This window comes from Pleuronectes platessa, chromosome 5 (assembly GCF_947347685.1).
Source record: "Pleuronectes platessa chromosome 5, fPlePla1.1, whole genome shotgun sequence".
NCBI classification, from domain to species: domain Eukaryota; kingdom Metazoa; phylum Chordata; class Actinopteri; order Pleuronectiformes; family Pleuronectidae; genus Pleuronectes; species Pleuronectes platessa.
In genome coordinates this window covers 59337-73058 of record NC_070630.1, presented here as the reverse complement: position 1 = coordinate 73058, position 13722 = coordinate 59337, and the positions used below count along the sequence as shown (strand labels likewise).

General features: G+C 44.0%; 2 protein-coding genes across 2 annotated transcripts; both read right to left on the bottom strand.

Moving 5' to 3' along the window:
* Positions 1–60: 60 nt before the first annotated feature.
* On the bottom strand, positions 61–6376 carry LOC128440510 (oocyte zinc finger protein XlCOF6). The gene is made up of 6 exons (XM_053423239.1): positions 5321–6376; positions 4799–5006; positions 3464–3849; positions 2717–2774; positions 1770–2535; positions 61–1542 (listed from the first exon to the last, which is right to left on the bottom strand). Exons 1-6 carry the CDS (start codon positions 5435–5437, stop codon positions 747–749), a joined length of 2331 nt encoding a protein of 776 aa, XP_053279214.1. The 5' UTR covers positions 5438–6376; the 3' UTR covers positions 61–746.
* Positions 6377–6794: 418 nt separating this feature from the next.
* On the bottom strand, positions 6795–13251 carry LOC128440185 (sodium/potassium-transporting ATPase subunit beta-3). Its single transcript, XM_053422821.1, has 7 exons — positions 12951–13251; positions 10937–11065; positions 9698–9796; positions 9429–9616; positions 9164–9214; positions 8886–8972; positions 6795–8806 (listed from the first exon to the last, which is right to left on the bottom strand). The coding sequence occupies exons 1-7, from the start codon at positions 13135–13137 to the stop codon at positions 8639–8641; spliced, it is 909 nt and encodes a 302-aa protein (XP_053278796.1). The 5' UTR covers positions 13138–13251; the 3' UTR covers positions 6795–8638.
* Between the last annotated feature and the right edge of the window lie 471 nt (positions 13252–13722).

Sequence of the window (13722 nt, the reverse complement as noted above, 5' to 3'; positions counted from 1 at the left end):
AATAATTAACATCTATTTCTATTACCATCGAAATAATCTCTTCAGCATCACTAATAAAAACACTTTCTGAAACTAGGTGTTTATTTATTTCATGATAAAAACATATTTATCAAAAAACAAGCGAATGTGATCGATCAAAACAAATGAAATGTTTCATTATTCCCATGAACTGAACCATTCAGACGAAAATTATTCTCTGTAAATTCGTTTCTATCATAAAAAAATAAAACAAATAATATACAAAGAAAACAGTTGTTGTTCTCTCTCACACTGATGCCATTTAAATAAATCTATATAAAGACGATAAATGACTAAATAAAGACGATCAATCACTATGTATACAATCAGTGAATGTATATAAAGATGCTGCTATCTTGTGTTGATGATGTAATTTGATGAGTCTGTGCAGTGAAGGTCGTGGAATGGATTCGACCAATCAGGACGTCTCCGCCTGCTTTTATATCATCAAATAACTAATTCAAACCAAACTGATCAGAAACTTGAACAAACACCATTGAGATAAGAACGACCTGAAATGACAGAAACATCTTTGACAAACATTTATTTAACATCTACTTTGATTTTTTTGTTTGGTCCCATCTGCTAACATGGAGGTTTATGACCTATACTGCATCCAGACACCAGGGGGCGAGGGAGCTGTCATGTGGTCCATCTTTCATTGAAGTCCTGGCTGACGCAGACTGAAGCCATTTATCCCAAATCTTGACCGATCTCTAAGAAAGCTGTCAGCTGTCACTGTTGGTAAACTCCTGTGTCCAGGGGAACTCGTCCCCGTGGTTCCTCTGCTTGTTGCCGGACTCCAGGTCGTTCAGGCCGTCGTCTCCACAACAATGTTTCTTGAGCTGCCGAGAGTCGGAGAAGCCCTGACTGCAGCGGTCACAGGAGTACAGCTTCACGCCCGTGTGGATCTGCATGTGAGACTTGAGCTGGTTGGACTGCCTGAACTTCCTGCTGCACACCACACACTGATAGGGTTTCTCTCCGGTGTGGACCAGCAGGTGGCGGTGGTAGTTCTGTGGCGTCCTGAACTCTTTCCCACACTGTTCACACCGGTGAGGTTTGACTCCGGTGTGCAGCAGTTGGTGCTGCTTCAGCTGGGACGACAGCAGAAAGCCTTTCTGACAGATGCCACAGACGTACGGCCGGTCGCCGCTGTGCTGCCTCATGTGGTACAGGTACATGTGTCGTAGGTGGAACGACTTCCCACAGGTGTCACAGGTGAACTGCTTGTTCTCTGCATGACTCTTCTCGTGCGTCCTCAGCGTGGTGCTGCTGCTGAAGCTCTTCAGACAGATTTTACAGCCGAATGGTTTGATCCCAGACGAACTGCGTCTTCCCTTTCCTCTGTCCGTCCCTCCGTCTTTACTGTGATGGACCAGCTGCTGGTGTTTCTGCAACTGACAGTTGTAGAAAAACGTCTTCCCACACAAATCACACATGAATGGCTTCTCCACTCCGTGAACCAGCATGTGAGTCTTCAGAGCCCAGGTCCCGGTGAATCCCTCCCCGCATTGATCACACCTGAGACACAACAGAAAGGGAAGGAGGAAGTTACAAATATGAACAAAATATTTGTTTTGTTATTGCTTCAGTAAAAATGTTGTTATTGCCTAACCCCAACCTTTGCCATAGATGGCACCAGGATCATTGAACACTGGGTGATGTGTCAACCCATGTCTTTGGTCTCAGAGTCATATTTTAATTGTATAACTCTAAACACATTCTTGTGTTGCTGTTGTTGTGATTACCTGAAAGGTTTCTCTCCATTGTGCAGCCGCAGGTGTCTTTGCAGGTTGTACTTGAGTCCGAAGCTAAGGCCACAGGTCTGACACATGAAGGGTTTTTCTCCGGAGTGGACGATGGCGTGCTGCAGCAGACCCATGCGACACTTGAAGGCCTTGTCGCATTCGCTGCATTTGAACGGTCGCTCATCTGAATGCGATCTCTTGTGAACGCGAAGGTTGCTGGCGGTGGAGAAGCTCTTCCCACAAGTCTGACACATGTACGGGCGGGCACCGGTGTGAACGGTCTGGTGTTCTCGGAGGCTCTTCTTCCGTGTGAAGCTCTTCCCGCAGACGTCGCACATGAAGGGCTTGACTTTGGTGTGCGACAACTCGTGATAGCGGAGAGCACTAGAGGAGGTGAAGGTGCGATCGCAGGCGTGGCAGCCGAGTGGCGTCTTCTCGAGCCGGTGGGCGGCCTGGTGGGCTCTGAGCTGTCGCAGCAGTCTGAACTTCCTGTCGCACTGGTCACAACGCAGCAGCTTGTCGGGGTCATTCTCCTGTGCCGCCCTCAGCTGGTGGCTCAGCTGGTGTTTGTGCAGCGTGGTGATTTTGTAGAAACCTTTATCACACAAGCTGCATGGAAACGGCTTCAGGTGACACGATGCATGTTTGTTCAGCTGATGTTTCTGATGAAAACCTTTGTTACACAGTTCACAGAAAAACCTCTTCTGTCTGTACAGCTCCCTCCTCCTCCGCCGCTCTGCTTCCCTCTGCTGGTCATCAGTCAGCCCTGCATCAACACAAAGGGTTTTTATAATATACACAAAACACACAAACCATCACCTCAATGGTCAATGGGGCCCCTGTCAGTGGGGCCCCTAGGGAATTGATTGTACATTTTTTGTAAATGTGAATCTAACTTCTTAATTATTTTGGCCCTAATTGGTTCATGTAGATTTCAGATGTCTCACCTGGCCGACTCCTCGTCTCATCTTCATCTTCATCAGTTTCTGTCTCCATCAACGGTTTCTGAAAAACACAAAAGCAGTTTTTCAGACATGTTGTGACATCCCAACAGAATTGGGTCTGGATTTCCCCCACTTTCAATTCACAAATTGCACAACACTGCCGACACATTCACAACAGCAACAAATGGTAAATGTGAGGGGGGGCCGGTGTTGATGCTTTAAACACAAGATCTCAGCAGCATAATACTTCCCTCATGTCTGCTGCTCCACCCCTTAACTGAATCCTGCCGAGGATTTGTTTTAAGCGAGTCTTAGCAGAGAATCTCCTCCTGCTTCTCAAGGGTTGGGGTTCTGATGACACCACACGGACAGTATGGAGGCATGTTATGTTTTTTTATGTCTGAAGAAGAGGTCACCATTTACTTCAGTTGTATTGAATTCTGCTCTAACACAGTTTACCCCTGAAACTAGTTGGGACAGAGTCTAATAGACAAGTTGTTGGCTTCATGTGTGAAAGACAATCGGTGGAGAAAATCTGCAGATGATCTCTGGAAACAGTTTTTCATGTGTCACTTCTTGTTTTTACTTTACCTTTAACCCTAACCCGTGCTCTCTCATGATGAGCAGTCATCTGACGACAAATAATAAACCTTTAATCAATCAATGGATAGTCACATCGATCAGAGATTAGTTCATAAAGGGGGCGTGACGCGACAGTGATGTATTGATCAGTATTGATCTCACACTTACATCCAGAGCTGGCTCTTCTTCAGGTGTAGGGAGATCTTCACTGACGTTCAATGATTCATCTGCGAGCTCACCAATTGGCTGATCATTAACCACAGGAAGTGATGTCATGTGTGAAGAGGACCGGATCAAATCTGGAGATCGATTTTGAAACGATTCTAAAACCACCTCAGTCTCGATGTCAGGAGGGGGCCTGTCTGCTGTCTCCTGCAGCACATGGGGGCCACTGCTGCTCTGGCCTGTGACTGGTGAGGCCAGCGGCTGGCTGATGGGGACCAGTGGGACCTGGGTGCCGCCACATATTGTTTTAGTGGACTTGAGGATGGCCATGGTGAGAGCAGCAGGGTTACCTGCTGATTGGTCGATGTCCAGCGACAGAGCACGCCCATCTGTAAGATTCAGTTCATTAAAATAAAAGCTTGATTATTGATATTAAAAGACAAAAAAAAGGACAAAAAACACCTTAACATTTTATCTCATTTAAACTTCGTATTAAGTTCAATAAAGTTCTTCTTCCATCCTCTGTGTTTTGAAATAAAAGTTCTGAAATAAAAATATTTTAACCATCAGTAAATGATTGAAAACAAATTATGTCCCTGCTGAAACATTTCAACTTAACAACATAGACTAAAGTTTGTTTTAAATATTTATTCAACAAAACCAAACTGTTTAATCTTCAAGCCTCTTTACCGGAGACCCGAGGACATGTGTCACATGACCAATCACCTGTAAACAGTCTACTGTGCAGCTGGTGACTTAAAATACTACGAGATGCGTTCAGGTTCCCTCCCCTCATGTTGCGTTCAGGTTCCCCCCCCTCACGTTAAGATGTGTTCAGGTTCCCTCCCCTCACGTTGCGTTCAGGTCCCCCCCCTCACGTTAAGATGTGTTCAGGTTCCCTCCCCTCAAGTTAAGATGTGTTCAGGTTCCCCCCCTCACGTTAAGATGTGTTCAGGTTCCCTCCCCTCATATTAAGATGCGTTCATGTTCCCTCCCCTCATATTAAGATGGGTTCATGTTCCCTCCCCTCATATTAAGATACGTTCAGGTTCCCTCCCCTCAAGTTAAGATGCATTCAGGTTCCCTCCCTTCACGTCAAGATACATTCAGGTTCCCTCCCTTCAAGTTAAGATACATTCATGTTCCCTTCCCTCATATTAAGATGCGTTCAGGTTCCCTCCCCTCAAGTTAAGATACATTCATGTTCCCTTCCCTCATATTAAGATGCGTTCAGGTTCCCTCCCCTCACGTTAAGATACATTCAGGTTCCCTCCCCTCACGTTAAGATGCATTCAGGTTCCCTCCCCTCACATTCCCTGTGATACTGAGGGCACCAACCTGCTGGTATGATCTTATAGAGTGTTTGAGTCTGGCAGGTCTTGGCTGCACAGTTCTCCTGGCTCTTCAGTTCAGACTTCAGATGTTTCACTTCGTCCTTCCAAGCTTTGTTCTCTTTCTCTAAACTCACATAAAGTTCTGTAAAAACTCTGCAGATTTTACGAACAGCCTCTCTTGACATGACGCTGAGGATGGAGTTCAGCTGAATCTGCAAGAAATGACAAACTGAATCAAATCTCTTGTGTGTTACCATCGTGTTCAACTACTGACAGAGGAATATTTATCAGCTGACTGTCATATCTTGATTACATCAAATTATAATTACATTATTCATAAAAAACAGTGTTTTGTCATTTCTCTGATATAAACTTGTGTTCACACTGAAATATACGTATAAACTCTTATACTCTAATATTTACTTGTATATACTCTGATATAAATAAGTATGTACTCTGATATGAACACTTATACTCTGATATGAACTTGTTAGTATTAGTACACGGATATACAGCCTGTCCTCACCCCGGTGTCCTCCCTGTCCGTGTGTCCAAGTGTCTCCTGGAGGACACACACAACACACTCCACTGCCGCCGCCATGATGAGCTCCGTCTGACCGCAGAAACTTCGAACCGCCGCCATGTTGCTCCGAGGCTGATGTTGAGCTGCAGCGGGAATTGGAGCCGCAGGTTCGGGCAGAACTCCGAGAGACTTTGGTGAGGAGGGAAGACCGGAAACTACTGTGACTTCACATCCGGGTTAACCTCCGCGTCAACATCCGGGTTACCCGCCTTCTTCTTCGGTTACGTTCGGACAAACCAGATCACCTCCTTTCCTAACCAGTAAATTACCTCCTTCCCTAGACACTAAATTACCTCCTTCCCTAGCCACTAAATCACCTCCTTCCCTAGCTACTAAATCACCTCCTTTCCTAGCCACTAAATCACCTCCTTCCCTAGCCACTAAACCACCTCATTTCCTAGCCACTAAATCACCTCCTTTCCTAGCCACTAAACCCCCTCCTTCCCTAGCCACTAAACCACCTCCTTCCCTAGCCACTAAACCACCTCCTTTCCTAGCCACTACATCACCTCCTTTCCTAGCCACTAAACCACCTCCTTTCCTAGTCACTAAACCACCTCCTTCCCTACCCACTAAATCACCTCCTTCCCTAGCTACTAAATCACCTCCTTTCCTAGCCACTACATCACCTTCTTCCCTAGCCACTACATCACCTCCTTCCCTAGCCCCTACATCACCTCCTTTCCTAGCCACTAAACCACCTCCTTTCCTAGCCACTAAACCACCTCCTTCCCTAGCCACTAAATCACCTCCTTCCCTAGCCACTAAACCACCTCCTTCCCTAGCCACTAAACCACCTCCTTCCCTAGCCACTAAACCACCTCCTCACGACTCCTGTTCACTGAATCTCTTGTTTCCCGCTTTCCCTTGATCGACAACATGTGTGTGTGTGTGTGTGTGTGAGTGAGAGTGTAAGTGTGTTTGTGTCTAGAGTGTGTGTGTGTGTGTGTGTCTGTGCGTGTGATTGTGAGTGTGTGTGCGTGTGTGTGTGTGTGTGTGTCTGTGTGTGTGAGTGACAGAGTTTATGGTCGATCTCCAGTCTGTCGCCCTCTTGTGGTGATGATACCTTATTTTCAGTGAAATTAACGATTCATTCGATCAACAGAAGAAAACATACGTTTTAATTCGGGTTCGAGGCTTGAAGGCCAGAACGCTATTGTTGTTGCTTTGGTTTGTTTTTATAAATCCCAATGTGTGTGTGAGGAGTGGCGTACACATGTTTCAGGCCCCGTTTTGTGCGTCACAACGGTTATGAATGAGACTCGAGAACCCAATTGCTTTTCTTTCTCTTTGTTATTCTTTTGTCGTTGTCTGACGCCTCGATGCAAATTCCCGTGAGATCGAATGAGCTAGAAACACAAAACTTGACAGAATAACTGGAACTGAGACACACATTTTTTTTATATAAACGAGCAGGATTAGTCCAAAAACATGACAGCTATTAACCACAAACATTTCACAATAGGCGTAGCTTAACACGACATTGGCCATAACTCATCAACATTTGGTCCAATCATCATCACCAGATCTTTGTATCATGTTCGGAAACAGGCGGAGCAAAGCAGACCACGCCCCTCTCCCCGTTTATCTGATTGGTTGAAATTACACACACAAGTCGAGCTCAATGTGTCGGTGTCATGTTGAAACATAACTGTCTGCCATGGTGGATTTTGGCTAATTGCATACAGTACAAAAAATAGTAGTGTCACATCTCCTATTAGATTTTTCAATCAACACCAAATTCCTTTTGTTGACACTGAGATAAACATTTCTATAAAAAAGAATCAGGATTGGTCAAAAATCACAGCCATTATTAACAATAAACTTCTGCTATGGGCGAGTCTTAGAGGTAAATGGCCATAACTCTTCAAGTATTTGTCCAATCATTGTAAAACTAATACATATGTTTATACCATATTGTCAATAGCCGTGTTTAAGCATTTGGAGAATTGACCATGTGGAGCTCAAAAGGGACCAAAAAGTTCCTATTGAGCAATTTAAGGCCCGAACCTGCTCATTGCCAATCATCAGAATCGGCTGACACAGATTTACTGAACACTGATTGGACCTCTACTGATAATGTCATCTTGTTCATAACTCACACACTTATATCACATTTTAAATGTACCAACATATTTCAAATCACAGAGGAAAACTCATGTTCATAAATTACATTTAAACACTTTACACTGGTGGTGATGGAGGTAACACTGAATCAGAATCAATCAGATTAGTTTAGATCGATTTGAATCAGGTTCAATTTGAATAAATCAGATTGTATCAAGGTGAATCAGATTCATTAACATTTAATCAGTTTAAATTACATTAACTTGGTTAAATTTGGGCTGCTCGATTATGGTAAAAATCATAATAATTATTGAGTTTGGAAACATCACATATTTATTTAACTTTGAAGAATAATCAATCCTATTGGATTAATGTAAACAGATTAGAGTGTCTACACTGAGACGACCGCGACATGCAGCAGAACTGCGGCGTAGTTTAAAGATTCCGATTTATTCCGTTTTAAGATTTAACATGTAAAAGACAAATTTCATGATATTATTTATCTGTGAAATGATTTTTGGAGAAACCACAGAAATCAGCTGTTTACAGAGTGATGTCATGTTTGCTTTTTTTTGCTACAGAACTTGTTTTAAAATCAGTGTCATCCCAGAACCTGAGTGTTCACAATCTAATTCAACTGAAAACGTATATTAAAATTAATTATTTCTAATAATATGAAATACAAACACATTAATATAATTTGTCAAAAGAGGATTATTGCTCATATTATTATGATGTCAGTGTGACGTGACTGTGATGTCACTGTGTTCTAACTATGATGTCATTGTTATGTCATTGTGATGTCAGCATGATATACATGCGATCTTATTGTGATGTCACTCTGATGTCAGTGATTTTACCATCTTAGCATAATGTCACAGTTTTGTGGTGACATCACATTAAGTTCACATGTTTCATATCAGACCTGATTTTCTCCTACTGGCTGACCAGAGTGAACCAGAGTCACTCTGGTTTCTCCTCTAATCTACTCAGGAGCAGATCTGAACTCTGATTGGACTAAACCAGGATCAGGTCTGAACCTGGTTTAAACATGATAGAGGATGTGTGTGTGTTCCTCTCATCAGACTCACATCAGGATGACCCACATTCAGACGTCCAGGACTAAATCAGGTCTGGATTAAACCCAGTCCGTTAAACCTAGTTTGTGGTCTCCATGGCAACTGGCAGGCCGGTCTACTCTGACACTTTGACCTTGAAAGTGACGCGACCTTGAAACTTGTCCCGATCGTCATCGTTACGCAGGTCAGAACCCTGGACTTTACACTCCACCGTCTGCTCCACGTTCAAGTCGTCTTTTGTCAAGAACAACTTGACGGCGACAAGAGGCTGCACATATTCAGGCTGAGAGAGAGAGAGGTAGAGAGAGATTGAGTTACTATGGAGAAACAAAAACAACAGAAATTACAATAACCTCACTCACATGTGCTTTCTTGCCATAATATGGGAAAAACATTTTATCCAGACGACCTTCAGATGGAAAATACTGAATCTGTAATGGACGGCCTCCCTACCACAAAGAGAGAGAGAGGGGGGAAACATATCATTTCAATAATGATGATTATAATAATATGAATTGCTATTATTATTGTTGTAATAATTATTATATGTATATATAAAGGGGTTAGCGTTCAGAAACCTCTGCTCAGTTTTATATGAAAACTTGTGTCTGATCCACTTCCACTGTCAGTCAGCTGTTACCTTTGCAGTGCAGTTGATGAAGGGATCTCCTTGTGGCTTCAGTCCAATGACCTGCAGACAAACATGCGGCTGTTTGTCATTCGTAGTGAAATTCATGTGGAAGAAAGATTTGACGGATCCAGTTATCTCAACATGCAGCTGTCACTCCCTCCTGTGAATGAACTGGCAAGAAACAAAATAATGTTCTGCACCTCCACCTCATTCATAATAACATGTTCCATCACACCTTAACAACTTTAAGAATAAAATAATTTGTGATTCTGACCCGGTTCATCTTGATTATGACACAGGGTTTTCCATCAGCAAATCCAAAGCTGGTGTCGGACAGCCCGGAGCACTGACGCAGCGCACTACGTTTAAATTGACAAACTTTCTTTATTGGCTCCTCCTCCTGTTCAGTGTATTCACCCACCAGACACAAGTCGTGACGCTTCTGAATGCTGTCGTTATAACCTGACAAGACAACAGCATGATGATCATCGTCAATCCTGCAAGTCAAAGAGGAAGTGAATCATAACATGACCTCGTACTCACGCTGCAGGAGCTCGTGCAGCTGGTGAATGTATTGGTTGTAGTTTGTTGGGTCGCTGCGATTGAACGAGATCTCCGCTGCATGAGGACGAATCACCAAACCTGCAACCAAATCAACCAAATCAACCAAATCAACCAAATCAACCAAATCAACCCGTAATCAATACGATCAATCACAGAGAAAGAAATTCCTACACAACAAGCAGTACTTTATACGAATTATGTCATGGTAACAACCACTTGGCCTTCATCTGATCCTAAAGAATGTCCATCAGGGGTCATCAGTGATTCACACCTGTCCATCAGGGGTCATCAGTGATTCACACCTGTCCATCAGGGGTCCTGAGTGATTCACACCTGTCCATCAGGGGTCCTCAATGATTCACACCTGTCCATCAGGGGTCCTCACGTTGATTCAGACTTCTCCATCAGAGGTCCTCTTTGATTCACACCTGTCCATCAGGGCTCTACTGTCATTCACACCTGTCCATCAGGGGTCCTCAGTGATTCACACCTGTCCATCAGGGGTCCTCAGTGATTCACACCTGTCCATCAGGGGTCCTCAGTGATTCACACCTGTCCATCAGGGGTCCTCAGTGATTCACACCTGTCCCGCAGGGGTCCTCAGTGATTCACACCTCTCCATCAGGGGTCCTCAGTGATTCACAACTGTCCAGCAGGGGTCCTCAGTGATTCACACCTGTCCCGCAGGGGTTCTAAGTCATCCACACCTGTCCAGCAGGGGTCCTCGGTGATTCACACCTGTCCATCAGGGGTCCTCAGTGATTCACACCTGTCCAGCAGGGGTCCTCAGTGATTCACACCTGTCCCGCAGGGGTTCTAAGTCATTCACACCTGTCCATCAGGGGTCCTCAGTGATTCACACCTGTCCAGCAGGGGTCCTCAGTGATTCACACCTGTCCCGCAGGGGTTCTAAGTCATTCACACCTGTCCATCAGGGGTCCTCAGTGATTCACACCTGTCCAGCAGGGGTCCTCAGTGATTCACACCTGTCCATCAGGGGTCCTCAGTGATTCACACCTGTCCATCAGGGGTCCTCAGTGATTCACACCTGTCCATCAGGGGTCCTCAGTGATTCACACCTGTCCATCAGGGGTCCTCAGTGTCTTTTAGTTTTTTTCACAAAAGTAAAATGAAACTACTTTCCAGAAAAACTTTTAAAACTCAAAGCCAAAATAATTCATGCTGTACGACACAAAGTGGAATTAAAGGTGAACTCACCTGGATTGGCGACGCGATCCTGATGTCGGGGGACATTTTCATCGAGTGTCTGTAACATCACCCACATGGTGAATGAAAACATTCCCGCCAAAAACCCATAGAAGATGAGGTAGAAGAGGAGGATGCGACCTGAAGAGAGAATTCAAACATTTACATGAACAGAAGAAAAAAGTTTCATGGTTGAACTACACTAAATGTTCTGTGGCGCAGACGGAAGAGCGGAACCTTGTCAACCTTGCCACAATGACGGTGGTTTGATGGCCAACACCTCCAGTCTGCATTCAGAAGGTTCCTGATAGTGTGGGAAATGTGTGTGATAGTAAAAGTGTTGTGTAAAAGATGTATGATGTTGTCATGTCATGTATGAATGTGTGAATGTGACTTGCACTGTGAAGAGCTTTAAGAAAAACCTTCATTTAAATATGACAAATAAATGTATTTATGTAATTTAAGTCAACTGTCAGTCAATATGATGCTGCAGCAGGTGGTGATGTGTCAATCAAATGTGCTCAATCATGTTCCCTCAGCTTAACCGACACATTCTCTCCAACCAACCAGGATCCCGAAAGGTTCTGATGGGGTAAAGGCTCCGTCACTGTTAACCGGTCTCATCTGATCCTGATCCATGTTGAACCAGCTAAGCTGGTGAAGCCGTGGTTCTTCCCCTGGAGACCAGTCTATTCTTTCAGTCACGACTCAGAGACTAGGACCACAGAGTCAGCCTAAGGACCAGGGGTCTCATTTATAAAACATTGCGTGGGATTCATACTAAAAGTGTACGTGCGCACAAAAGCCGTAAATGGCGTTAGCAGAAGAAAATTCGGATTTCCTAAACCATGCGCACGCACACCTGAACGCAATATTCACTTTATTATCACAGTCCACCTGGAAACGTCCCCATGTGGATCTGCCTCTTACTCCGCCCACTTTCAACCATATATGGTCAATGAAAGGCATGAATATTAAATTATGCTGCTGACCAATGGGCTTCCACCCTGATGACAGTGTCACTACATCGAGCGATTTGAAGAGGAAGCTGTATGTTCATATTTTAATCATCCAAAACTATTATTAAATTCAGAGACAGCTGGGATGTCCTCAATCTATAGAATTTAAATGAATTATTATTATATGATGTGTTTCTAGTGGGATTGTTTCGGTCGATCTGTGTGATACTGGACTCAGGTCAGCACAAAGATCACAGATCTATAGAATCTAGATCAGCTGAACTCCTTCATTCACCTGCTTCCATCACGCAGCTTCACACTCCACTGTCACGGCAGTATTTATTTATTTAGAGCATCGGACCGATTCCCTCACATCAGTGGATCCTCAGCTCCTCTGGGTCACTGTTGGAAGGTTTCTTCATCTCCTGTGAGCTCTGTGCGCCTGATGCTCAGACACTTCACTGCAGTGATTTGATGAGACACGCACAGTGTTAGAAGATATTATTAAAACCTATTAATGACTCGGCTCAGTCACTCCGCTGTTAAATCGAATCTGAGCGTAATTTGCTTTAAGTTGTTTTATATATTTTTACATTAAAAGGCTCGTGTGGAGCAGATATGTCGCGCGAGCAAAACTAAGATGTTGGTCTTAATGTAAATAATGAATTGGATCAATAATCTGCTTCAGTTCATCACCTCACGTCTGCGAAACTTTCGTACGCATCAGTCAGAGTTTGCGTGGAAATACGCAAATTCTCCCGTCAAGTTTGTTTTTATAAATCCCAACGTTTGCGTGAGAAGTGGCGTTCGCACGTTTCAGTCTTGGTTCAGGTCTTGGTTCAGGTCTTGGTTCAGTGCTGGTTGTTGCTTCTTGACATGTGGTCTGTGATGCTGTGAGTAATTGGTAGAAATCAATATTATAGTTCTGTTAGTTACAATAATCCATATTCACACACAGTGTCACACACAAACATGCTAGCACACACACATAGTGTCACAACACGCACACACACAAACAGTGTCAGATGAACACACACAAACACACACACACACACGCACTCTCTTACCCCAGCTGCTTGCGGTTCTTCCCATGAACTCTCTGGTTCTCGGGTTGTAAATAGAATAATAAAAATATTCTTTCTCCTCTTGCTTTTCTTTTTCCATCTTCTCATTTTTAACCTCTTTCCCCTCCTTCCCCTCCCGTTTCTGGTCCTGGTCTAGTTTCTGATCCTGGCTCTGTGGACTGGACGACATGCTGGTTCAGCAGATCCGGACTAAACAGAGCGCGATCTGAACCTGAGAAAGATCTGTCAGAGAGCGGAGCGGCAGCCGAACAGACACGCGCACGCACGCACACACACATGGACACAAACACATATCCGGATACTCGCGTGTGTGCACACACACACACACACACACACAACCACAAACACACGGACTGCTGCAGAACAAGGTGCATGCGCAGAGCGCAGCCCCTGAGGCATTCATCATGTATGAAACATGGTTATACAACTCTTATAATCTTAAATATTTAATGCTTTAACAAATTCATAAGTTAAATGAATAAACGATAAAGATAATCAAAACCAGAACCTAACCCTAACCCAAAGAAACGAGAGTAAAGAACGAAAGAAAACAAAAGAATAAACAGCAGCTCATATTGAATTATATAATCACACAACAGCACACAGCAAGTCACACGGCCACAGAGACACGTGATTGGATAGTCATGCTGATGTCACACACACACACACACACACACACACACACACACACAGAGGTAGACAAGAGGAGAGATGTGGAACACCACTTGAGCACGGATGGAGGTCATGTGACGTC

Bases quoted from the DNA above. Each gene is read 5' to 3' on its own strand.
- LOC128440510 (XM_053423239.1), bottom strand. From the start codon at position 5,437: ATGGCGGCGGTTCGAAGTTTCTGCGGTCAGACGGAGCTCATCATGGCG. The intron at 2,775-3,463 runs GTAAGTGTGAGA...TGTGTTTTTCAG, and splicing joins AAGAAGAGCCAGCTCTGGAT to AAACCGTTGATGGAGACAGA. The intron at 1,543-1,769 runs GTAATCACAACA...GTTGTGTCTCAG, and splicing joins AATGGAGAGAAACCTTTCAG to GTGTGATCAATGCGGGGAGG.
- LOC128440185 (XM_053422821.1), bottom strand. From the start codon at position 13,137: ATGTCGTCCAGTCCACAGAGCCAGGATCAGAAACTAGACCAGGACCAG. The intron at 11,066-12,950 runs GTAAGAGAGTGC...TTCTCTCTTCAG, and splicing joins AAGAACCGCAAGCAGCTGGG to GTCGCATCCTCCTCTTCTAC. The intron at 9,617-9,697 runs GTGAGTACGAGG...TTGTCTTGTCAG, and splicing joins GCTGCACGAGCTCCTGCAGC to GTTATAACGACAGCATTCAG.